We start from the raw sequence: 26,615 nt of genomic DNA, 5'->3' as shown, positions 1-26,615 counted from the left end.
CGACGTCAGAGCTGACGGATAGAAAGCTTTGCGTCAGTCACGTGGAGGGCTCGTTGCCCTACACGCTGCACATAACTGACACAAAGCCCTCCCTCTGACGTCAGCACTGACGTCGGGGAAGTCTTCCAGTCGGCAATGTGTGCTACTGCAGAGCAGGTAGGAAAAGAAGACGAGCCTCACAGCTCAAGTTGCATCCATGGGATCCCTGTCGTCCCCGTTCCCGTGCAGTTCTCTAGAACACTTTTCCATAGGCTTAGGGGAAAACACCCTCCAGGGATTCAAGACAAAATTAGATAAGTTCCTGCTGAACCGGAACATACGCAGGTAAGGCTAGACTTAGGGAACTGGTCTTTGACCTAAGGGCTGCTGTGTGAGCGGACTGCTGGGCAAGATGGACCACTGGTCTGACCCAGCAGCGGCAATTCTTATGTTTTTATGAAAGTGTGCATATGCATATTCATTGTGGATATCCTGAGTGAGAACCCCTGCTCTAAAATGATAAGGAAAAACTGTAGGGATAATGTAGCCAATAGCACCCCCAGTTGTAAAGGTGGCTCATTTCCATTAGAAAAAGTGTATAAAAATGGATCCTGAACAGAGCTTCCAGACGCGGCCTCCAACCTCAGGATTTCAAAAACCCAGACAAACTGCTGGGTTTTGGAAAACCTCCAGGTGCCTGGACAGTCCTCCAAAAAGAGAGCATGTCTGGATTTTCCCCTGATGTATGGTAACCCTAGTTTATGCACCTTCACCGGTACAGTGTGTGCAGAGAGCATCATTTACAATTTTTTTTTTTGCCCCCCCCCCCCCCCCCACTTCTCCCTGGATTGTCCTGTCTTCCCTAGTTATTCTCTTTATATGCAAGGTGGTAGGAGCCTGTCTGTCCTGCTTGTGTTTATTTTTTTTGTTTTTTTATCATCTGGTGGAGAGGGTTTTTTTGTGCTGTAAAGGCTGCCAGTCTTGGGGCTTTCAAGGAAGTACTCTAGCTAAGCAGACTGAGCCGGCCTGCAGTAACAGTCTCGGAGCTCAGAGGTCCGGTCCCTTGGGAGTTGGGTTACCAGATTTTCTGTTTGGAAAGGTCAGCGCCATTTTGTTTCAGCAAACGCTACCATCAGACCCCTGAAGAAGCCACTAATATGGCGAAACGGGTCCCATTGGGCACACAACATAATTGATCTTTTCACATCAAAAAGATAAGTGTGAGAAAGTTTTATTAGCACAAAAGCACTTTATTGGAATGTTTTGCATAAATTCATTTAAAACACTAAGAGCGCGATGAAAGATACTGCTATTGTGGTTTAATAAAAAGGGAGAGGGGTATATTTGTCTATTTTTGTATGGTTGTTACTGAGGTGACATTGCATAGAGCCTTGACCTCTTTGAAAAAACCCCAGATAGGAATGATAATTAACATTTTCTCAGCGTATAGTGTGCTTTGTGTTTTTTAATTTTACTGTTGGTAGATCATTTTGACTTGGTCATTTTAAAGTAGCTCGCAAGCCCAAAAAGTTTGGGCATCCCTGAGCTAGAGTGTTGAAGCTGTGTATTTCTATTTTATCCCCCCCTTTTACAAAACTGTGGAGCGTTTTTTAGCGCCAGCCGTGGTGGTAGCAGCTCTGATGCTCAGAATTCTATGAGCGTCAGAGCTGTTACCACCGTGGCTAAAATCCACACTACAGTTTTGTAAAAGGGGGAGGGGTTAGTTTGTGTTGACATATTCCATTCTAGGCAAAGGTGTTTTCTGTGTTCTGTGTGTTCGAAAGACATGGTTTTCTGTTAGGATTGACGGTGTAGGATTGATCTGTGCTGGTCTGGCTTGTTTAGTTTTACAATGGGTGTATTGATGTACTGCTCACTGCAATATGTAAGATGCTGCCTTTTCCTAGGTACTCATGTGTGACGTGTGGCTTGTTACTAAAAATCATGTTTTTCGTACAGATGGTGGGGGTGCCCAAAAATGATGGGCCCCGGGTGTTACATATGCTAGGTACGCCACTGTATGTAAAGATACCAGAAAGCTGGCGAAGCAAAAACTTTAAGTAAATTGTTATTCTTCTAAGTTTTGAGTATTTAACCCTCCCACAATCTCACGGGCACTCGTTTCAAGAGATTTTGATTTAAACGCAATATCAAATATTTTCAATGCGTTTAACAAAAATTAATTTGGGGAAATAAATAAAACCATTTGAACAATAAACATATCCATAGATGATTAAAAATACATAAGGAGCACAAGGATAAACTACATTTGTTTTAAATGTGTCCTCTGCGCCTGCTCATAAATTTGTGGAGTATGTAACTTGTCGCTCATGCATATTTTTGCACACACCTCAGGGAACATTATCGTGTCTCGGACGGGCATGTGAAACCATCTACAGATGGGCTGCGCATGCGCGGGGATCGCTATAGACTAGACCGATCCGTGCAGGGAGATGGGGGGGGGGGGGTGGTCCTCAGATCGCCCCCATTTGCATATTTTTTGTTCCTGAATTCATCGGACCTGCCCGTATCGGGGCAGGTTAGTGAATCCCAGCCATTGTCCGGGTTTTGGAAAGCCCAGCCATGTTTGGAGGGCCTATAACATCACACGCATCCCGTAGGCTTAGAGGCCCTCCAGACCCAGCAGGAAAGAAGAGATGAGGCTTCGGTGTGGAACAGGGCAGGGTTGGGTTTTACTGTTTTGAAATACCCACTGGTTCAAGATTGAAGCTGGCTTTTGCCTGACCAATAAACTAACGCAATGTTCCAAGTCTTGGTAGTCTCAAGTCAACTAATAAACAGACTGGATATTCAAAGGATTTTAAAAGTAGAAATAATTATTAATGTACTCTCAGATATCCGCTGGGTTGATCATCAAAGATCTCAACAACCTCTTACTGCGGGATCGAATATCAATCATCGAGTACCTTTGAAAAATACCAAAGTGCGCTAAGTGAATAAATAATCCCAACCTCGCCTCCCTCCTTTACCCTTACCCTCCCCGGTTGCACCCCCCATGCAACAATTATTGGATCATTTTGTAACTGTTCACTAGTTTATACCAAATAATTGTTAACTATTCTCTGCACCTGCAATGCATAAATTGATTTGAACTGTTTTTCTGATATGCTGTAACTTCGCTGTAAATGTACAGTCTCTTAACCTGTAAACCGCTCTGAACTGATTTGTGGTATTGCGGTATACAAAAATAAAGTTATTATTATTATTATTAAGTGAATAAATAAATAAATATATATAATGCACTTATCTTAGTGAGGCTTTTGGTGAAGCCGCTGTACCCTGAGGCTTTTGAATAAAGCCACTATACCCTACGGGGACCCGTTTCGCCCTATATAGGCTTCATCAGGGGTCAACGTGAACCTGAGTCAAAAAAACGTTGACCCCTGATGAAGCCTATATAGGGCGAAACGGGTCCCCGTAGGGTATAGTGGCTTTATTCAAAAGCCTCAGGGTACAGCGGCTTCACCAAAAGCCTCACTAAGATAAGTGCATTATATATATTTATTTATTTATTCACTTAGCGCACTTTGGTATTTTTCAAAGGTACTCGATGATTGATATTCGATCCCGCAGTAAGAGGTTGTTGAGATCTTTAATGATCAACCCAGCGGATATCTGAGAGTACATTAATAATTATTTCTACTTTTAAAATCCTTTGAATATCCAGTCTGTTTATTAGTTGACTTTTGCCTGACCAATGCCAGTGCGAGATTCAAAGGCAGGTTGTGGGCCAAGCAGGCACCCAACCCAGGAGCCAACTTTTCCAGAGTAATGACATTTGCTCAGTATTGGAGGGTTGCTCAAGCCCCCTTTAGCCTTTTCAAAATTGCATTTCTTCCCCTTCATACTTCATGTTTGTCTCAAGTGTTTTGTTTTCGTTTTTTTTAACATGAAATTGTCAGTCTCCCCTTATTAACTTTTGTTATTATTATACTATGTACGTCGCTTAGAATGTTGAATAAGCGATTCATCAAATACTGAATAAACTTGGACTTGGCCCCTGAGGCAAGCAAACTACTGATTTGCACCACGCGATCTCCAAGTTATTTTTTCATGCGCTACAAATCAACAGCTCGTTTTTTTCTGCCAACCATAAAACGACCGCACGTGGGAGCCGCCGCCGTACTCTGGGCGTCGTTACCGTAGCAACGATGTACGTGAAAGCGGAACTATTCAAAGAACCCCAACTCGCCATTGGAAAGGGCATGAGTGTTTCGTAATCACGCCGCGCCTCGGGAGTCCATTGGGGTGGCGCATAGGGGAGGGGGGAAAAAAGATGGCGGCGGCCAGCGCTTCGCCTCAGCCGCAGCCGCCTCCCGCCGTCCTAGAGGCTGTAGGTGACGATTCGGCGGTGGGAGCGGGAGACTGCGCCTCGGCGGAAGCCGAGGACTTTATTTCGGAGAGCCACTGCTGGGAGCTGTCTTGGCGGCAAAATGAGCAGCGCAAACTGGGCCTCTTCTGCGATATTACCCTGGCGTTTGGCGGCGGCGGCGAGTTTCGAGCGCACCGTTCCGTGCTTGCCGCCGCCACCGACTACTTCACGCCGCTCCTTTCGGGTCACTTTGAAGAGTCCCGTTCCGGCCGCGTGGAGATGCGCAAATGGAGCTCGGAACCCGGTCCGGACTTGGAGACGGTGGAGGCTGTGATCCAGTTCATGTACACGGGCAAGATCCGTGTCTGCACCGGCAGTGTACATGAGGTGCTGGAGTTGGCAGACAGGTGAGGAATGGGGACACAAACGCTGGAGCTAAAGCGTGGGTAAGAGGGGAGCAGGTGATGTTGATGGAGCTGGCCTAAGGGATGGGATTTGATATACAGTACTTCCTTTCAGTGGTTACAGTCAAAACGGTTTACATGTTATTTATTGGTACTTTTTTTTTTTTAACCTGTGATTTGCTGAAGAGTCACAATGAGCAGCAGAGAGATCCAAACCGGATTCCACTGTTTACTAACAGACTACTCATCCACTCCAAAGGTGACTGCAGCGACCAGTTCTGAGCTTGTAAGTTCTTCCAGAACGATAAGAACATAACAATTGCCACTGCTGGGTCAGACCAGTGGTCCATCATGCCCAGCAGTCCACTCATGCTTGTGCCCCTAGGTCAAAGAACAGTGCCCTAACCGAGACAGCCCTACCTGCGTACTTTCTGGTTCAGCAGGAACTTGTCTAACTTTGTCTTGAATCTCTGGAGGGTATTTTCCCCTATAACAGCCTCCTGGAAGAGCGTTCCAGTTTTCCACCACACTGGGTGAAGAAGAACTTCCTTACGTTTGTATGGAATCTATCCCCTTTTAACTTTAGAGAGTGCCTTCTCATTCTCCCTACCTTGGAAAGGGTGAACAACCTGTCTTTATCTACTAAGTCTATTCCCTTCATTATTTTGAATGTTTCAATCATGTCCCCTCTGTCTCCTCTTTTCAAGGGAGAAGAGGCCCAGTTTCTCTAATCTCTCACTGTACGGCAACTCTTCCAGCCCCTTAACCATTTTAGCCACTCTTCTCTGGACCCTTTCGAGTAGTACTGTGTCCTTCTTCATGACATAGGTTACTCTGTTGCAGGCCTCAATAACATTTTACAAGATTTAGGAGTCGGAGCAATAAACTTGGGAGGCAGCAGTGGACACTTTTCTTGCTTCTTCCTTCCCATCCTTCCAGTATTGACCCCAATGAAGGGGTGGGGTGGGGTGGGGGAGCAGGAATCCTCTTTCAGATCACCAATAACTCTTTTCAGTAGCGTACCAAGGGGGGGGGGGCAGTCCACCCCGGGTGCAAGCCCTGAGGGGGTGCTCCTGGCCTTGGCATTCAGTCCCCCCCTCGAAGGACCGCTCGCCCCCCTGGGCTCCTCGCACCACCTACGAAGCAGCCCGCAGCAGGATCGCAATGCCAGCGATCCCTGCGCTGCGGTCCCACCCCTCCTCTGACGTCAGAGGAGGAGCGGGACCGCGGCGAAGGAAGCAGCTCCAAAGCAGCGCAGGGATCGCTGGCATCGCGATCCTGCTGCGGGGAGGCCAGGGGGGCGAGTGGTCCTTCGAGGGGGGGGACTGAATGCCAAGGCCAGGAGCACCCCCTCAGGGCTTGCACCCGAGGCGGACTGCCCCCCCCCCCCCCTTGGTACGCTACTGAAAAGAGTTATTGGTGATCTGAAAGAGGATTCCTGCTCCCCCACCCCACCCCTTCATTGGGGTCAATACTGGAAGGATGGGAAGGAAGAAGCAAGAAAAGTGTCCACTGCTGCCTCCCAAGTTTATTGCTCCGACTCCTAAATCTTTGTTCTCCGGAGACAAGCTTGTTGGTGAAGCTCTTTGGTGCTTTCCCATAGCAAAAGTACTGAGCATGTGCAGGAATTCCCACCCCTTCCATTGATACTCATTTTTTTTTCTTAGCTGCTCCTGTCAGGTCGCAGCTCTCCCTTTCTCACACACAAATTTTAAAATAATATCTATATACATTTCCTTCCTTTAGATATAAAGATAAAAACAACCATTTCTTGCTAAAAAAAAAACCCCACAAAAACTAATAATTTTTCTCCTCAGGAGCCCGTACCAGAAAAAAAATTTAACTAACTAAATACCAAGTGATATGAGGAGAAAAGTTGAAAGACCAACTTTTTGTGGCAGTCAGCATATTTTCTTTTTGACAGACAAAATTGCAAAGATTCCCAGCCGGAAGCAACTGTCACAATTGTTTTTCAGCATGGTCCCTCGGCCACCCAAGATGTTTTTGCCACTCCCACCGGCTGCATCATTGGCTCCCTCTCCCTATGAGCGTTGGGAGCAGTGCAGAGCATTCAGCGCAGCTCTCTGCGCTAATAACCACTATCGTGGTTTAGTAAAAAAGGAAGAGGGGTAAGTTTTCAAACTGAGGCAAAAGAGAGATTATGTATTTATCTGTTTAAAGTCCAATGGAAGAGAAGAACAAACCTGTACCGCTTGATAGCAAACAGACTTATTCAAATCAATTTTATATTGAACACCTGGCAATGAAACTGTTAGAGGATACAAGAATGGGTAAGATTTGATAGTGTTGCCAGTTTCTTTGGAAAGACATAAGTATGCAGTAACAGACTATTCTGGTAATAATTTATGTTCAATTAGTCATCACATTGAGTTTTGTTGGCAATGAATATATAGCACATTTGTTAATTTCTATGTGTGGCCTTTTGGCCTGCAAGAGGTGATACATTTCTTGCGATCCTCGGTGTGTAAAGGTTGCACACCCCAGCTGTATTTAATGCCTTGTTTAAGTCTGTACAAATCTGATCTTCAGTTATTTTTTCTGTCTCTTTTTAAGGTTTTTGTTAATCCGACTAAAGGAATTCTGTGGAGAATTTTTGAAGAAAAAACTCAACCTTAGCAACTGCGTGGCCATCCATAGTTTAGCCCATATGTATACCCTGAGCCATCTGGCAATGAAAGCTGGAGACATGATCCGAAGAAACTTCTTTAAGGTTATCCAAGATGAAGAATTCTACACACTACCTTTCCATCTTGTCAGAGACTGGTTATCGGACCCCGAAATTACAGTGGATTCTGAAGAAGTCCTTTTTGAGACCGTGTTAAAGTGGATTCAGAGGAACAGTGAAGAAAGGGAGAAGTACTTTGTGGAACTCTTCAGATTGCTTAGACTGTCGCAGATGAAACCGACTTATCTCACCAGACATGTGAAATCTGATCAGCTGGTTGTCAAAAATGAAGCCTGCATGACTCTGGTATCTGAAGCTGTGGAGAGTCATGCTCTGAGGTCTGAAAATTTGCAATCGGGTAATCTCCAGCCATTGACACTCATGCCATCCCTACCTCGATTTGGGCAAAACATGGACGTCATAATGGTAATTGGAGGGGTTTCAGAGGGGGGAGATTATGTAAGCGAGTGTGTAGGATACTTCATTGATGAAGATAGGTGGGTGAATCTTCCACATATTCATAACCATCTGGATGGACATGCTGTTGTTGTCACTGATTCCTATATATATGTGGCTGGTTCTATGGAACCTGGTTTTGCAAAGACTGTGGAAAGGTACAGTCCAAATAGAAATATTTGGGAGCAGATGTGTAATCTGATAACAAGAAAACATTCTTTTGGTCTTAGTGCAATCAAGGGTAATTTGTACAGCATAGGTGGACATGGTAACTTCAGTCCTGGCTTTAAAGATGTGACCTTGTATGATACTATGAAGGACAAATGGCATACTCTAGAGTCAGCCCCAAAGATACTTCGAGATGTCAAAGCAGTGAGTGTAGAAGATCGTTTTGTTTATATTGCTGCTAGGACACCAGTGAATGGAGACATTGAAGATGGGCTAAGCACTATCATTTGCAGGTATGACACAGAAACCAGGCAGTGGCAGGATGTGGAATCGCTGCCACTTATTGATAACTATTGCTCTTTCCAGATGTCCATTGCCAACACAAACTTCTACCACACTGCTTCATGTTGTCCCAAGAACTACTCCATAGACAATGAAGAAGCAAAGCAGAAGATCTCTGGCCAAGTGCCGGATGAGATCCTTGAAAGCCTGCCTCCTGAGGTACTTGGAATTGAGGGGGCAGCCATCTGTTATCACAAGGATGATGTGTTTATTATTGGAGGCTGGAAAAACAGTGATGACATAGACAAGCAGTACAGAAAAGAGGCATATCGGTACTGTGCTGAGAGAAAGCGCTGGATGCTCCTTCCTCCCATGCCGCAGCCTCGATGCAGAGCTACTGCATGTCATGTAAGAATTCCTTACAGGTGCTTGCATGGGACACAGAGATACCCCATGCCCCCAAATCTGATGTGGCAGAAAGATAGAATCCGCCAGATGCAGGAGATACATCGGCATGCTTTGAGTCTGAGAAGAATGCCACAATCTCAGATTGAGTGCTAGTTCTGCATACCAAGTCAGGTTAAACAATGCACATTTCCATTTTGTAGAAATGAAGACACTATTTTGGAACTTGATTTAATAAACTAAAGTCTGCATATTTCTTGTAGCAGTTAGACAGGCTTTTGAGTACTAAACTGCAGCAAAATAGCTGCTAAAGAGACTTGGAAAATCTTTGCAAGCTGTTCAGTGTCAGAAACCCAGTCATATGATTCCTTCTTACACAATAGCATAGCTGATTGTAATATAAGATTTTAATTGCACCAAATAACTATTTTGGAAACTTAGCGTTCTAATACCATTTTATTTAATTTTGGTTTAAGTTTTACATTGATAGATATTATTTGTAGGATTCATTCACTTATCACTGTCCTATTCCTAAAAAGTAGAATGATCCCACAGTGTTGAACAAGATCTCGATATGTCCAGGGATGGTTTGATAGCAGAAAACTCTTTAATGGAGTTCTTGCTTCATATAATCTAGAGCAGTGTTTTTCAACCTTTTTACACCTATGGACTGGCAGAAATAAAAGAATTATTCTGTGGACCGGCGGTTGAAGAACACGGGGCTAAGTCGTGGGCCAGACCCCGCCCATCTCTACCCAATGTCCACCGCAGACCCTGCCCCCATAATAGTACTAATTGTACCTTGCACATCCCTTGCCTCATCTGGAAGCCTTCCCTCTGACGTTGTAACGCTAGAGAGAAGGCTTCCGGTTCAGGCGCAGGATGCCCATAGGAGCCACTGCCCATGGCTTTGTGCACTGAATCAGTTAGGAAGAGGGAGCTGGCTCGAAGATAATGCCACATCAATCGCACTGTGGACTGGTGGTTGAAGAACATTGTTTTGGGCCTGATGCACATGCTGGCCCTGTGGACCGGCACTGGTCCATGGACCGGTGGTTGAAGAACACTGATCTAGAGAACATAAATTGAAAATATAGTCTGTTTTATAATTGGGGTATTTTTTTCTCTATATGCAGTTGTTTATCCTGAATAGAAATTTTAGATACACAGGATATCACATGAAGGGAGAGATTTGAGATCTTGGATCAACTATTTTGTTTAGTTTTGACAGTAGATAAAATCTAGGGTTTCTAAACATTTCTCATAAATTATTGAATTGTGTAGACTTACTTCTATGCAGTTCACTACCATTTGACCTTGCTTCTATAAAAGAAATGCACACTGCATTTTGCGTCTAGTCAAATGTAAAGAAAGCTAGTCCAAGCACTTTGTTTTTCATTACTATAATTTATAACACAATCTCAGACCAATATCTTTGCAAGTCTTCTAGCCATGTTTTCAGTTGAAGAAAATTTAGACTTGCTGCTTGCTTCTGACTGTCAAAATGTTTTTGTCATCTGTCCTTTCAAGGATTCTAAGTGCTTGCTGTACATTGAAAAGACCTTTCTACGTATTAAACAAAATCTGCACCTGGCACTTTTCATTGTTGGAAAAGCAAAGATGTTCATTTTGTAACGCACGAAGATGATGTGTGCATAGTAACATCTTCTATTCCACTCAGGTATGTTTATAATGCATCTGTTGTGGAAGGTAACAAAAATTCACCCTGGTATTTCAAGTTCATGTGCACCAAGAAATGGAGAGACCAGCCTTTTGCTAAGCACATCCTCCTTAAATCCCAGACTACATCTGGCCTATTACATGTGAAACACATGTATTGAAACCAAGGAATTGTTTTTGTAAAGTGGAAAATGAGATACTCTGAAGAAGGCATGTAAAGTGAACCAGTGATGCTTTTCCCTTGTTTTTTTTTTTAACCTTGCTAAAATAGTGAGTTCATTTAGAAAATGCCAAGAGAGCTGACACTAACAATGTGTTTAAATATTCCTTGGTTTCATATTAGAGTATTGTTAACACCTGTTGCTTCTAGACCTAAACCACCAGCTTAGCCTATAATCCTGTGATGGTGCCTTTTTTTTATTCCTCCTTCCCCTAGTGCTGCTAGATAATTGCAGCACTGTAAAACTCCTTGTGTTTGAAGTGGGAGATTTGGAACTTGAATGCAAAGCTGTAGATTGCTTGGCCACTGATGGGCTTTGCAATGTTGTACTTTAGATCTTATTCATCTGCAAAGCATTTCAGGGATGAAGAACTGACAGCTTTTGCTTTGCAGGCACTCTAGGTTGTCTGAAGGAAACGGTAAGTAATTGCAAAGCACGAAGGTGTGTTGTTGTTTCCTGCATGTAACGGCCATTTGAACTTCTGAATATCACAGATACTGAGTGTTGCAGTTTCAGTGGCATGTTCAAATTAAACTCCTGGGAGGGGGCAGGATATGAGCTGACAACCATAGCTGAAAGCTGGTAATCTGTGTGAAGTATGTAAGAGATGAGCTGGAGGTGCTTAAAGGATAGCTTTACGATTTTCTTTTACTCGTGATTTGCATACTTATGAGTATTTTAAGTACACATGGTATGCAGTTGCACCTACTTATGCAAACCAGTGGATGTGAAGAACTACAAATAAGCAGTACAGCCATGGAAATTTTGCTGCTGCTTTGGGACATCACAATGTCTAAATTCATGCTAAAGATGTAAATACAGGCCCAGTCTCCCTACTACACAAGTGGCTAAAAAAAAAAAAAAAGATTTTCTTGAGTTTGGGGTTTTTTTTGGACAGGTGGATAATAGCTTTATAGCATGAGCTGGGTAAAAGCACTGGAGGTTAGTAGAATTTGCTTGAATCCAAAGCAAAAAGAAGTCCAAGGTAAAAGTGGCATATAGGATTTACGTGCACCTTACTGTAGTATTTGTTCATGGACTATAGTAAATTGTGTTTACTCTGGGTCACAAGTGAATGCCAGCACTGTTATGTAGCTTTGCTTGCATAATGAACTTTACACCCTTCACAACTAATCTGCCTCACTAAGACTGGCTTTATCTGTTGGGGTTTTTTTTTTTTTTTAGCAAACTTTTTTTCAATAAGAGTTTGTGCTTTAAAGATGTATATTCCTTACTGAAGGACCAAACAGATTCTGTTAACCTGTCACTTTGATCAAGTGCAAGATACGAGCTATGTCTAATCTTGATATTACTGTAGCAGAGCTACATGATTCCTTTTTATTTCCCTTTTTTGTTGCTTTGATTGTATTAGTTTGGAGGACAGTTTTTGAAGCACTTTAAATTTTATCATTCCAGAGCTTGGTTTTAATTTCCATTGACTCTTTGCTCTCCTAACTTAACAATAAGAGAGGAAAAATTCCAAATCCCATCAGTTGCTCTTGCAAGTCATGCAGTCTCAACATAACATAAATAAAACTAGTTAAAACAAAACAAAAAAAAACCCTACTTGATCTTTCCTGCAATAACTTGTGTGCCTCTTGCCATATACCTCTGCTAGCATTTATCCAGTTCTTATCGAGGTGGGATACATTTCTTCCACCTTATCTCTAAAACGTATTAACCCAGTTTTAACTGTGTGAAATAAAATAAGTAGATATAACTCCACTAAACTTTTTTCCCATGTATTCTGAATTCCCTGTTTATTAACATGTTGGCTACATGTTGGAGATGTTGGCTACTGCTCAGCTTTGCAGAAGCCATCCATGTGTTAATTATAATTATCTGGACTTACTGTTTGGCAGAAAATGCAAGTGCTTTTTTGTGCCTCAATGCATGTTCTCTTGTAGTGTGAGGAGAGTGCAATAACCCATTTTATCCCAGGACAAACAGGCAGCATATTCCCACACATGGGTGACGTCACCAACGGAGCTCCGCAGCGGACAGCCTCGAAAGCAAACTTGCTTGAAGATCTCAAGCTTTCGAGTGCTGCAGCGCGCACGCACACATGCCTTCCCACCCAAACTAGGGGGCGCATCTCCTGTGAGGATCCTCAGTTCATTGTTTTCCGCGGAGCTGAGAAGACTTGTGCTTCTGGCTCTACAGCAATTTGCCTTCTCTCACCGCGGGCTGTTATTTTTATCGGTCGCTGTGCTTAGGGTTTATTCCCTTGTTTATTTTATTGTGTTTGAAAAGTAAAAAAAAATAAAAAATTTTGGTTTCTTTTTGTTTCTGAGTCCGCGGACTTGGGCCTAGGCCCTTTTCCCTTTTTTTCGACGGACTTTATTTTTTCTATGTCCTGGCCTGTGACCGGGTTTAAATGTTGCTACTTGTGCAGCAGGATGATTTCTATCACCGACCCTCATAGTGGGTGTATAGTCTGTTTGGGTCGCACTCATCGTCCAGAGGATTGTGAGCCTCGTGCTTTTCGCCGCCGCTGCGACAGATTCATTGATCTCTTCAAAATGGAGCCTGAAAAAACCTCGGCCTCGACGATCTCGACTCCTTCGGATCTCGACATCGGGAGCGACCTCGGGCGGTAAGGCCTCGCCCTCGACCCCTGCTTTGACCTCGGCCTCGAAGGTCTCCTTGATCCTTTTGCTCTTTTGCCAAGTTTGCCATTGTATCGAGCGATGGTGCGTCCACATCTGGAATACTGTGTTCAATATTGGTCGCCGTACCTCAAGAAGGACATGGCGGTACTTGAGAGAGTCCAAAGGAGAGCAACGAAGCTGGTAAGAGGGCTGGAACACTGCCCATACGCCGAGAGGTTGGATAGGCTGGGGCTCTTCTCTCTGGAAAAAAGGAGGCTCAGGGGAGATATGATAGAGACCTTCAAGATCATGAGGGGCATAGAGAGGGTGGATAGGGACAGATTCTTCAGGCTGAAGGGGTCAACAGGCACGAGGGGGCATTCGGAGAAACTGAAGGGAGATAGGTTCAGAACAAATGCAAGGAAGTTTTTTTTCACCCAAAGGGTCGTGGACACTTGGAATGCGCTACCGGAGGAAGTGATCAGGCAGAGTACGGTACAAGGATTCAAACAGGGATTGGACAGATTCCTGAGGGATAGGGGGATCGTGGGATACTGAGAGAGGTGCTGAGATGTAACACAGGTATAGAAAGCTAACCAGGGGTCGCGGCCTGCTCTGGTCGTGCATGTGCAAGACCGGAGGGTGGGGACTTCGATGGGAAGATAGAACTCAATGGGAAACCAAGGTGGCAAGGGGGCCCCTTCTGGTGACTCAGACAGGCCGTGACCTGTTCGGGCCGCCGCGGGAGCGGACTGCCGGGCGGGATGGACCTATGGTCTGACCCGGCGGAGGCACTGCTTATGTTCTTATGTTCTTATATGGGTCAAGCTCTTCATTTAGACTTGCATTCAGATTCCAAAAATACCCCAGAATACTTGGCTGACGTGGAGCTAGCACATCCTCCCAAGGAGACCTTGCGTTTGCCCATGACACCAGTGCTTAAACAGACCTTCATCCGCAATATGGAGACACCTTATTCGGTCACTGCTATTCCATCAAAGCTGGAATCAGTCACAACTCTCTCACCAATCTTTAGTAGTGGAGTCCTCCCTCAAGAAAGCTCATCCATCTAAAATTTTTGCAACAATTCCTCCTGGTCGTGAAGGTCGCACTATGGACAAGTTTGGACGTTGCTTGTACCAAAATTCTATGATGGCGAACAGAATTTTGAATTACAACTATGTTTTTACATCATACTTCAACCATTTTTTGAAGCTGTTGCCATCTTTTTTTCCAGACTTGTCTAAACACCGTCTGTCTGAATTTAAACAGATCCTTCAGACTCTTTCTCAGTTGAGGCTTTTTATGTTGCAGGCATCTTATGATGCTTTTGAGCTTTCTTCCCGAGTGTCGGCTTTTACCGTTGCCATGCGCCGCCTTGCCTGGCTCCGCATAGTTGATATGGACCCAAATTTGCAGGACTGTCTTGCCAACTTACCCTGTCAGGGAAATGAGTTGTTCGACGACTCAGTTGAAGCTGCCACCAAGAGGCTCTCTGAGCATAAGAACATAAGAGCTGCCATCTCCGGATCAGACCTTCGGTCCATCAAGTCCGGCGATCCGCACACGCGGAGGCCCTGCCAGGTGTACACCTGGCGTAATTTATAGTCCACCATATCTTTATATGCCTCTCTTAAGGAGATATGCATCTAGTTTGCTCTTGAAGCCTAGGACGGTCGATTCCGCAATAATCTCCTCTGGGAGGGCATTCCAGGCGTCAACCACTCTGAGTGAAGCAGAACCTCCTGACATTAGTCCTGAACCTGTCCCCCCTTAGCTTCATTACATGTCCTCTAGTCCGTGTCAAATTGGACAATGTAAATAATCTTCTCTGCTCTATTTTGTCGATTCCTTTCAGTATTGAGCGCTCTTTTGCTTCCCTGATCAGGTCTAAACCCAAGCAGTCTACTGCCTGGGCATATAAACCTCCACCTCGTTGATATCCCATGAAAACAATTCCTGCATTTTCTAGACCACCTCCTCGACGTCCTCAGCAGCAGCAACGCCCTCAGAAATCTCAGGCGCCTGCTGCCACCAAACCGGCTCCGTCTTTTTGACATTCCGGTAGAGAGCATTCCATCCTCCCTGCAAAATTCTCTTCTGCCCATTGGAGGTCGACGTTCCCTTTTTTCATCACGTTGGGAAAGTATTACATCGGACCTCTGGGTGCTGACAACGATCCGTGAGGGATACTCTCTGCGCCTGTTTCAAGTACCACCAGATCACCCGCCAAGAGAATGTCATTCCAGGTCCTCGCAACTTCCCTTCTTCTTCAAGAAGCTCGGGCGCTCCTTCGCCTTCAAGTGGTGGAGGAGATACCTCCTTCCCAACACAATCTAGGGTTCTACTCCAGGTATTTCCTGGTGCCCAAAAGACAGGGGATTTGCGACCCATTCTGGATCTTCGAGCTCTCAACAAATTTCTAGTCAAAGAGAAGTTTTGCATGCTCTCGCTTCCAACCTTGTATTCCTTAATGGATCAGGGGGATTGGATGTGCTCACTGGATCTCAAAGAGGCTTATACTCATATCCCTGTTCATCCGAACTTTCGCAAATATCTCAGGTTCAAGGTGGGGAACCTTCATCTTCAATACAGGGTTCTGCCATTCGGCCTTGCCGCCTCCCCCAGAGTGTTCACCAAGTGTCTGGTCGTGGTGGCTGCAGCTCTGCGCTCTCGAGGGCTACAGGTGTTTCCTTATCTCGACGATTGGCTTATCAAAGCCCCTTCTCTTCAAGAGGTTATAACAGCGACCCATCAGACTATTTCTTGTCTTCAAAGTCTAGGATTCCATGTAAACTTCCCCAAATCTCAGTTGGTTCCAGCCCAGTCCCTTCAGTTTATTGGCGCGACTCTGGACTCTGTCCACATGAGAGTGTTTCTACCCTTAAATCGTCAAGAAACCCTCTCTCGACTCTGCCGGCAAGTGTCTTCCCTTTCGACAGTCTCTGCTCGTCAGATGATTCTGCTCGGTCACATGGCGTCTACGGTTCATGTGACTCCCCTTGCCAGACTTCACCTTCGCATCCCTCAGTGGACCCTGGCGTCTCAATGGCAACAAACACTGGACCCGCCTTCTCGCCATAAAATGGTAACTCCTTTATTAAAGAAGTCTCTCCGCTGGTGGATGCTCTCTTCCAATCTTTCCAGAGGTTTGCAGTTCCACAATCTTCCACATCAGAAAGTGCTCACGACAGATTCATTCACCTACGCGTGGGGAGCCCACGTAGATGGTCTCCGTACTCAAGGGTTGTGGATGTCAACAGATCGCCAGTGTCATATCAATCTGTTGGAACTCAGAGCGATTTTCCTTGCTCTCAAAGCTTTTCTTCATATTCTTCACAACCAGTTTGTACTGGTTCGAACAGACAATCAAGTGGCCATGTATTATGTCAACAAACAGGGAGGGACGGGATCTCACTCCCTTTGTCAAGAAGCTCTCAGGTTGTGGAAATGGGCAATTTCTCACAACATCTTTCTCAGAGCTGTATACATACAGGGTCAACAGAACTGTATAGCAGACAAATTGAGTCGTCTGCTGCAGCCTCACGAGTGGACACTCAATTCCCCCACGCTTCGTCAGGTGTTCATTCGCTGGGGGACCCCTCAGATAGACCTTTTTGCGTCGCCCGGCAACTTCAAACTGCCTCTGTTCTGCTCCCGCATTTTCTCGCCTCATCATCTCGAAGCAGATGCCTTTCTTCTGGACTGGAGGAAGCAGTTTCTTTATGCCTTCCCTCCATTTCCTCTGATTCTCAAGACTCTTGTCAAACTGAAGGCGGAACGTGCCATTATGATTCTGATAGCTCCTCGGTGGCCCAGACAACCGTGGTACTCCCTTCTACTTCAACTCAGTGTCAGGGAGCCTCTACTTCTACGGGTTTTTCCTTTTCTGCTCACTCAGAGTCAACGGTCTTTACTTCATCCCAATCTGCAGTCTCTACACTTGGTACCTTTCGACATAACAGACCCTTCTCAATTTTCTCGGTCTGTTCAAGATGTTTTTCTTGCTTCCAGGAAGCCGTCCACTCGTCAATGTTATGGCCAGAAGTGGACTAGATTTTCTGCTTGGTGTTCCTCTTGTCAGCTTCATCCGATGTCTTCCTCTTTACCGTCTGTTTTGGACTATTTACTTCACTTGTCCCAATCGGGCCTTCAATCTACATCTATTCCGAGTCCATCTCAGTGCTATTGCTGCTTTTCATCAGCCTCTGGATGGGAAACCTCTTTCTGCGCATCCCATGGTTTCCCGCTTTTTAATCTGCATCCACCTTTTAATCCGCCTCCTGTGGTTTGGGACCTTAATGTTGTTCTGGCTCAACTGATGAAACCTCCTTTTCAACCTATTGACCGGGCTCACCTCAAGTATCTCACTTGGAAAGCTATTTTCTTAATTGCCCTCACTTCAGCTCGCCGAGTCAGTGAGTTGCAAGCACTGGTTGCAGATCCTCCTTTCACGGTCTTTCATCATGATATGGTAGTCCTTCATACTTATCCTAAATTCCTACCTAAAGTTGTTTCGGAATTTCACATCAACCAATCTATTGTTTTGCCGGTCTTTTTTCCAAAGCTGCATTCTCATCCTGGAGAAGTGGCACTTCATACGTTGGATTGCAAACACGCTTTGGCTTTCTACCTCCAACGTACTCAACCTCACAGAACATCTCCTCAACTCTTCATCTCTTTTGATCCAAATGGGTTGGGACGTCCTATCTCGAAGCGTACCATCTCCAACTGGATGGCTGCTTGCATCTTGTTCTGTTATGCTCAGGCTGGTCTTCCTCTGCAAGGTCGAGTGACGGGCCACAAAGTTCGGGCTATGGCGGCGTCGGTAGCTTTCCTCAGATCAACTCCTATTGAGGAAATCTGCAAGGCTGCCACTTGGTCCTCGGTTCATACTTTCATCTCTCATTACTATCTGGTTACTTTATCCAGGAGGGATTGCCATTTTGGCCAATCTGTTTTGCAAAATCTTTTTTCTTGAATTGCCAACTTCCCTCCATCCCTTTTTACTTAGCTTGGAGGTCACCCATGTGTGGGAATATGCTGCCTGCTTGTCCTGGGATAAAGCACAGTTACTTACCGTAAGAGTTGTTATCCAGGGACAGCAGGCAGATATTCCCACAACCCTCCCACCTCCCCTGGTTGGCTTCTTGGCTTGGTATCTGAACTGAGGATCCTCACAGGAGATGCACCCCCTAGTTCGGGCGGGAAGGCACACGCGCGTGCTGCAGCACTCGAAAGCTTGAGATCTTCAAGCAAGTTTGCTTTCGAGGCTGTCCGCTGCGGGGCTCCGTCAGTGACGTCACCCATGTGTGGGAATATCTGCCTGCTGTCCCTGGATAACGACTGTTAAGGTAAGTAACTGTGCTTTTTGGGAGGAACCTATGCATGCATTACTGTTGGCTATTTTAGACAGTATATCGGTCCTCAGTAAAAATCATTCTTGGCTAACCCAGATGTCTAGATTATAGACGTTTAGTCATGTGACAAGGATTCTTTGAGAGCAAGCTCAGGCAGTAGCTGATTTCAAAGCCTTCAGTATCACAGTGTGTTTTACAATATCATTCTGTTTTTGCCTTGCCACATTGTGATTTGACATTCATTATAAAACTGTACACACTGAGAAATTACCATAATTTTTGCTCCATAAGATGCACTTTTTTTCCACCCAAAAGTGGGTGAAAATGTCTGTGCATCTTATGTGGTGAAGATGCAAATTTTTACCCTCCCCCGTACCTTTTTAAAACACCCCCGCAACTTCGCATAGCAAAACTCTCCAGCCCTCAGCCTTTTGAAAAACTGTAGGCCGGAACATCACAGTATCTCTACTACAACTCCCAGGAACGCGCTACCGGAGGATGTGATAAGCAGAAGCACGCTACAGGGCTTCAAAGAAGGTCTGGACAGATACCTGGAGGACCAAGGGATTGAGGGGTACAGATAAGAGTAGAGTAAGATTATAGGGATAGGATTAGAGGTAAATTGTAAAATTAGTCAGAGACCACTGTTCAGGCAGTGGGCCTGATGGGCTGCCGCGAGAGCGGACCGCTGGGCGAGATGGACCTCTGGTCTGCCTCAGCGGAGGCAACTTCTTATGTTCTTATGAGGCAAGCAGCTGACCTCTACTACAACTCCAGGAGGCAAGCGGTCAATAATCGCCCAACTGCACTTGCCAGCTTGCGCTTTCTGATTGGCTGTGACACATTTCGTATTTCTACCCCGCCCCACATGACAGGGTTAGGCTGCAGCGAGGGGCTACTGTGACAGCGGCGGCTGGAGCCACTGGCTCTGGGTGTATGTCTGGAGTGTGCGAGCGCTGCCGGCAGGAGAAATCCCACGATGAGGTAAATTGTTGTCAGGGAGCGCCAAGCAGCTGTCCTCACTCAGTTGTCGCTGGGTGATGAGGGCTCAGTCCTGCTAGACTGGCTATTGCTGCTGATAGGGCAGAGGTCTGGCTCTTAGGCTCCCTTTTATTAAACTGCGCTAGCGGTTTAATAAAAGGGGACACTGCGATGTTGCTGTGGAGATGCTCGTGTGGCATCACCTTGGAGAGCGAGTAAGGGTGGAGGGAAGGAGAGGCAGGAAGGAAGAAGGAGGGGGGTGAAAAGAGTCCTGAGCTTTAGGTTATTTCTGTGAGAGTAGAGAAGTGGATGAGGTGGGGCACAATGAAAAGTGCATTTTTGTTTTGCCTCAGATGCTTGGTCTTCAGCAACAGATTTTTAAAAGGTACCGGGGGGGGGGGGGGGTTGCCTATGGGTTTTTCACGCTATAAGACCCTATCCCGGCCTACCACTAGACCACCAGAAGGGGTTACATGGCAGCATGGTGGGAATTTTTTTTTCTTGGGTTTTCCTCCTCTAAGGGTGGGTGTGTCTTATAGAGCATAAAATACAGTAGCAGTTTTCATAAAGGAAGATGTAGCAATACAGACTTGGGTGGCAAGGATCCATATTCAAGGCCAACAAGAGAAAAATGCTTGAGTACCTGAATAAATTCATGTGAACCGTTCTAAGCTCCTCTGGGAGAAAGATATAGAAAATTGAATGAATGAATAAATGGTGTAAGGCAGGGGTGTCCAATGTCGGTCCTCGAGGGCCGCAATCCAGTCGGGTTTTCAGGATTTCCCCAATGAATATGCATTGAAAGCAGTGCATGCAAATAGATCTCATGCATATTCATTGAGGAAATCCTGAAAACCCGACTGGACTGCGGCCCTCGAGGACTGACATTGGACACCCCTGGTGTAAGGTGACCTTGTAAGACAACGTGTGTCCTGAGGAAGTTCTAATAACAAGATCTCTCAACTCAGCCACTCTCGTTTTTTAAAGAAATTCAATGTTAAATATTTTGTTTATGTATTTTGAATTGCCTGCTAAAACTAAAAGGCTGAGCCATATTTCTACCTCCCCCCCCCCCATCCTTCCACTAGAAAAAATGCTAGCAGGAGCGATATTTTATTTTAGTGTGTGTAATACAAAGAATTTAGTAACAGCAACTTGTAAAATTGTATTCTATTTCAAAGCAGTATTAAAGTCTGACTGTTAATATTTAAATATTTGCCTGACATGCACTTTCTTTTTTGTTTTAAAAACAGAGTGCAGAATAGTCTAGCTGCTTTCATTTGGTCATGTCTGTACACTTAAGAACCATCGTATTGGGTGCCCCTAACCATAGCTGCTGTTTTGGAGAGCTAGTTTGGGGTATTATATAGCCTGTCAGTTCGAAACATTCTGGATTTTCAGCCTGGTCTTTCCTACTGAGACTTGTGTAACTATCAGAATGCTTAGCAATGAGAGCTAAGAGTAAGAACAGCATCCCTGGAGGAATCTGTCATTGGAAGGCTGTACCCATTTTCCTTTTAATGGGAGGAGGAGACACAAAGGGGAAGAATTGGTACAAGTATACAGCCAGTATTGACATGCATAACAAATCAAACTGCACAGTCCTCATGATGGGTCACAGCAATGTAATGCACCCTTGGCACTTCTTGACTTAAAACTTTTATATCTACTGTTCTGTTCTAAATGTTCGACAGCACTTGAATACTTTTCTTAACAGGAGCTACCTTTAATTGTCGCCACTCTGGGGAGGAGGGAAAAGAAAAAAATAGAATTGAGTAATAAATAAATATGCCTACAGACTTATTTTTGACTACTTTCACGATGGTGTTTAGTTGCTTTTATTTAAAAAAAATGCATAGATTTAATACATGTTCTCTGCTGCTGAACCTTTTTATTTGCTAAGTGAAGAGAATCACACTGCTAGCGTACTTGTTGAGGCGGAGTATTTGGCTTCATCTCGCAGTGATAATCCTATGAAGTTGTCCCTTCGAGCGGCATATTCCCGCACGTTGGCCAAGCCAGGCACCACACAGCAGCTGAGGGCACTGCGATAGATGCTCATGTCATGGGCGTCGTACCACTCGTCTGTTTTTTCATCGTAGCATTCAACGTTGAACGTGGTGGTGAAGCCGTTGAAGCCGCCTACCACAAACAGGAGGTCATCGACCACCTCGATGCCAAAGTTGCTGCGAGGGTTGAACATGGTAGGCACAGTGCGCCAAGTGTTGGTGATGGGGCTGTAGGCCTCGGCACTGCGGAGTCGGTTGGCTCCATCAAAGCCTCCCACCTGTAGATATCAAATGAGTTTGATGTCCAGTTTCAAAATTTAGCATGGGCTAGATCGTGGCCAGCTAACTGACGGCAGATAACAATGTAACTCAGCTTTGTTAGTGGAATTTAATTTTGACTTACATTGTAGACCAGAAATAATTAAGGCTTGGTACTCATGACTAGAATGAATAGTGTGGGTTAGGTTAGTTTGAAGTGCTGGGGCCTGTATTGATGTAGTTTGATGCCTTTGAGACTTTACATGTCCTGTCCAAAGACAGCTGTTACTAAACTTAATAGCAATGAAAGACCAGCAGTGCTGTATAGAAACCCCTAGTTGAAGCCTGTTTACCCTTTAAATAGTGGTACCCTTCTAATCAGTAGTCATGGTTTGGATCCTAAGGAGCAAAGTGAACCTCATGTTCTAATACAAGATTATGTTTGTGCTCTGGGAAAACTTACATACCTAAATTGCAGTGTGGGACAGCTACCAAGGGCAGCAGTGGGCCGAGTCATGTACCTGTCAAATATTTTAATAGATTTTAAACGATTGAACTTTTCTTGAAGATCCAGTTTTTACTAGGACCTTAAGCTCAAAGGTTCATTATGTGTAAGCATGCTACTAGAGATTTTAAAAATAGACATTTATTATATAGGATTAAATCTTTCATACCGCATACACTTGGTCTCCATAAGCAATGACGCCTATTCCACTTCTCCTGCTTCTCATGGGTGTAACTAAGGTCCACTGATTTGTCTCTGGACTATACATTTCGGCTGTAAACAGGCATTCATTCCCATTAAAACCACCACATATGTACACCTGTGGGAGGAAAAAAATTAATACCAGTAAATGAGGACAAGAAAGAGCAGTAAAAATGGCGACTTGCATTTCTTAAGGGCTTTAAGAATAATGGATAAAATTTTCTGGGGAGGCTTGCATTAATCTTGCCTAAGCTGTATCCTATAGAGGAATGGGGCACTTGGTTTAGTTCTCTGTCTAGCAACTGTCCATGAGCATTGTGTTAAAAAAATAATTACACCAAAAGTGATGGAGTACAAAAGGGATAGGCTTACAAGTGTGTCATGAAGACATGGGAGACGGCCTTGGGAAAAGGGCTAAACTAACAACCTTAAAATGGATGTAGACATGATTAATTCAATGTACTCTCATAGTTTGAATGGATTTTAATGCTCAATCAACTTAAGACATCACCTGTGTGGCTTTGGCCCTTTCTAACCCCCTCTTTACAAAACAGTAGTGTGGTTTTTAGTGCCGGCCACGGCTAAAAACCACGCTACAAAAGAGGGGTGGGGTGGTAAATGACTTAGCAGCTGTCTCGGTTAGGGTTCCTGTCCGACAGGTAACTTGAGGAAAAACACATACCTGTTGTAGGCACTAGTTTATCATACCATGTCAAAATTAAAATGATCAAACTAGTGCCCTCCCTTTACCTTTCCAAACAGGGTCGTAGCACTAGCATCACTTCTTTGCTCATGCATGGGTGCAATCAGAGTCCATTGGTTTGTTTCAGGTTCATAACGTTCTGCTGTGTTCAGGCGCACATACCCATCGAATCCCCCCATGGCGTAAATGAAGTTGTCGAGTACAGTTACGCTGACATAGCAGCGCCGTGAGTGCATAGGGGCCACTTGATGCCACGTCTTCTTCACAGGATCAAAACGTTTCACACTGTTGAAGTAGTCCACGCTGTCAAACCCGCCAATGATGTAAATATAGCCCTTTAAGTAGGCTGCTCCATGGTACGCTCGTGGGCTCTCCTCTTCGCAAGTGACATTCACCCATCTGTCTGCCCGGGCATCATATGCTTCGATGGCATTAGTGGGGCTACCGCCACTCCAGCCACCAATAGCAAACAGGATGGCATACGGTAGGCGGGGCCTGGTGAGTGGGTTGGTGAAGTCTGAGCTGGAAGGGCCATTCATGTTGAGGTCGTACATTGCTTTGAGTGCATTTATAATCACAGGTTTGCATTCCTCACTGTCTTTCACATAGTCATTGATTTTAACGTTGTTCATGAAATATTCAGCATGCATCAGTGCCAGTCGAACCTGATGATAAATTATGTAGATTTATAGCTTAATTGTCTTTTAAAGGTAATAATGCTACTTTAAATGCCCTCCCATTTTTATTTTTGCTAATGGTGTTTGTTTAATCCACATTATAATACTGCAATACTGCTTCCATCCATTTCCCACCCTTGTAAAGTGTACAGAATAGAAAGTTGTCTTTTTAAATGAAAAAAGGAGCCTTTTCTAAATCAATTTTCCCAAAGTAAATATTTTATTATCAATTCATGTTTTCTTAGGACTTCAGCATTCTGTTTTCCAGCTATATTCTATATGGCCTTCTGGCAACTAAGGCACCCTTTTACAAAGGTGATTATCCCAGTGGGCTGTGATAATTGATCCAGTGCCCATAGGGACTCAGTGGGAGTCTGAGCATTTGCTCCCTGGCAGTTGGCTACCCTCCCTTTGTAAAAGGAGGGGTAAAGCAGTAGTTCTCTTATTTGAGCTAGTAGGAAGGACATTCTTTGCCGCCTCCTTATACAAGCAATAAAGAAGTCTAGCAGAACTAGAGACCACTGTGGAGAAGTGAGTTCCTTTCAGCTGTTATTTTGAAATATGGTGCTGCTAAGGCAGAAGTGCCAGAGGAATTCTACCTACTTTTGGATCTGATAAGGGGTAAGAAAAAACTGTAATACAATACTAGTTAATTAAACCAGTGTTTCTCAACTTGGTCCCTGGTCCCTTGCTAGTCAGGTTTTCAAGATATCCACAATGAATATGCATGAAACATTTGCATATAATGAAGGCAGTGTATGCAAATCAAGTTTATGCAAATTCAATGTGAATATTCCGAAAACCTGACTAACAAGGAGTTACTCCAGGACCGAGTTGAGAAACACTGAATTAAACCATAGTGTGATGTGTGGGGAGCAAAGTTAAAGGTCCTTCTGGTAAACTAACTGGAATGTGAATCATCAAAGAATTGTTAGACATTTTCTTAGAAGTACAGATGCATAAGTAAGCCAGAGCTTGGTGGTGCGGTCTGTGCCTGTGTATAGCCGTTTGGTGGGGGATGGGCAGGGGAGGGCTTCAATGGCTGGGAGGGTGTAGATGGGCTGGAGTAAGTCTTAACAGAGATTTCGGCAGTTGGAACCCAAGCAAAGTACTGGGTAGAGCTTTGGATTCTTGCCCAGAAATAGCTAAGAAGAAAAAAAAAAAAATTTAAATTGAATCAGGTTGGGCAGACTGGATGGACCATTCGGGTCTTTATCTGCCGTCATCTACTATGTTACTAGTCCTGAAGAGGAATTGGGCTAGTACTTATGGGGAAGAACACCTCTGGCGAGTATTTACCTGGTGGAAAATGGCATTCAAATTTGAGAAAAGGTAGGCTTGGGGTTAATTAAGTAATTTTAGTGTTTTAAAAATAAGTTACTCTGCTTAATTAACAAGGGCAGTTTAAAATATAGGTTATAATTTTTAAAAGACTAAATTTCACATAAAAGTTTATTTTAGAACAGTGGTTCTCAACCCAATCCTCCACATATAAGAGCAAAAGCTTTGCCATTTTGGGACATACTGAAAGTCCATTAAGCCTAGTATCCTGTTTCCAACAGTGGCCAATACAGGTTGCAAATACCTGGCAAGATCCCAAGAGAGAAAAACAGGTGATGGAACCACGGTTTAGAGAGGGGCCATGAGTTTGATTCCTTTCATTGTCTTGTCTTGAATTAATTACAAATGATATAAAGTTGTAACATTTGGTGGGTTTTGATGAAATGGGAGCAAAAAATGGATTTATGTCCTCAGCACAGTAGACCCTAATGGGTTGAATAGTGCTATAGAAGATAATACAATTTTTTATATGGATTTCAACTTTGATGTGTTTCCCCCTTTATGTGGGAGGAACATTTTATTTATTTAGATTTCTATCCCATTCTCCCACAATCATTTGAAAACAGACTAGTCATGACAACAAATAGGTTACAGTAGACAATAACAGAGCTTATTCTAGAGACCAGACTAGTCATAGCGAAGAGTACTAGGAGAAGTATATTGAGGAGGCAGTTTTTAATTTGTGACCTCTTAGCTCCCGCAGCCACATCAGAAGCTAGATTCCCCTGATGCAGTAGTAGGCAAAACAGAGACTTCTGTTTGGGTTGCATTTTTGGGTCCTGCTCTTAACTGACAACATATCCTAGTTGTTCAGTTAAGTATTTTTATTTTTGCTTTTTTCTTCTATGATTGAATATTAGTATTTAAATGCTGTCTCAACTCTAGGGCACCTATTTTCTTCTCTTAATTTGTTACTGCCTGGTCTCCACTTAGCCCTTTTTTTGCTTTGTAGCATTTCTTTTTATGTTCAAATCTATTTTATTAAGCAGAAGGAAATACAACAGCAAGAATAACTATGGTTTACATTTTCATCAAACAACCGCGGAGGGCTGGACTCTTATGCCCTCCCCGGACCCACCTCACCCCCACCCCACAGCAACTCAGAGGCAGGGATCAGCAAAGACACTGAGAAGCACAGAATCAAAGGTCAAGTCTATTCAAAACACGGCTACGACTCTCAGGATAAGATTTTTGCATTCTTAAATTTTGTGCAGAATTTTTTTAATGACCAGATTTCAGAGAGAAGCTTCTTTTCAGTGAGATTCTAAATATATTTAAAAAAATGCTCCAAAGCTCAAATAGGCTAAACAGTGGTTCCATCACCTTTTATTCTTTAAAAAAATGTTGATGTTCCACAATGCAAGTTTTTAACATC

At 44.2% G+C, this 26,615-nt stretch overlaps 2 protein-coding genes across 4 annotated transcripts in view; one reads left to right on the top strand and one right to left on the bottom strand.

The window, feature by feature from the left end:
* The first annotated feature begins 4,194 nt into the window (after positions 1-4,194).
* KLHL11 (kelch like family member 11) lies at positions 4,195-9,469 on the top strand. Its single transcript, XM_033918229.1, has 2 exons — positions 4,195-4,719; positions 7,291-9,469. The coding sequence occupies exons 1-2, from the start codon at positions 4,277-4,279 to the stop codon at positions 8,867-8,869; spliced, it is 2,022 nt and encodes a 673-aa protein (XP_033774120.1). The 5' UTR covers positions 4,195-4,276; the 3' UTR covers positions 8,870-9,469.
* An 11,794-nt stretch (positions 9,470-21,263) lies between these two features.
* Positions 21,264-26,615, bottom strand: part of KLHL10 (kelch like family member 10) — a 43,689-nt gene continuing 38,337 nt past the window's right edge. For all 3 annotated transcript variants that reach the window (XM_033918231.1, XM_033918230.1, XM_033918232.1), the window contains exons 3-5: positions 23,270-23,887; positions 22,488-22,637; positions 21,264-21,833 (exon numbers count right to left, since the gene is read on the bottom strand). In XM_033918231.1, coding sequence (XP_033774122.1) covers positions 21,459-21,833; positions 22,488-22,637; positions 23,270-23,887 — 1,143 coding nt within the window. In that variant the 3' untranslated portion in view covers positions 21,264-21,458. The remainder of the gene's footprint in view (positions 21,834-22,487; positions 22,638-23,269; positions 23,888-26,615) is intronic.

The sequence above is a fragment of the Geotrypetes seraphini genome, chromosome 13 (assembly GCF_902459505.1).
Source record: "Geotrypetes seraphini chromosome 13, aGeoSer1.1, whole genome shotgun sequence".
Classification (NCBI taxonomy): domain Eukaryota; kingdom Metazoa; phylum Chordata; class Amphibia; order Gymnophiona; family Dermophiidae; genus Geotrypetes; species Geotrypetes seraphini.
Note: the sequence above shows the minus strand (reverse complement) of the source record. Positions and strands in the feature narration are given on the sequence as shown.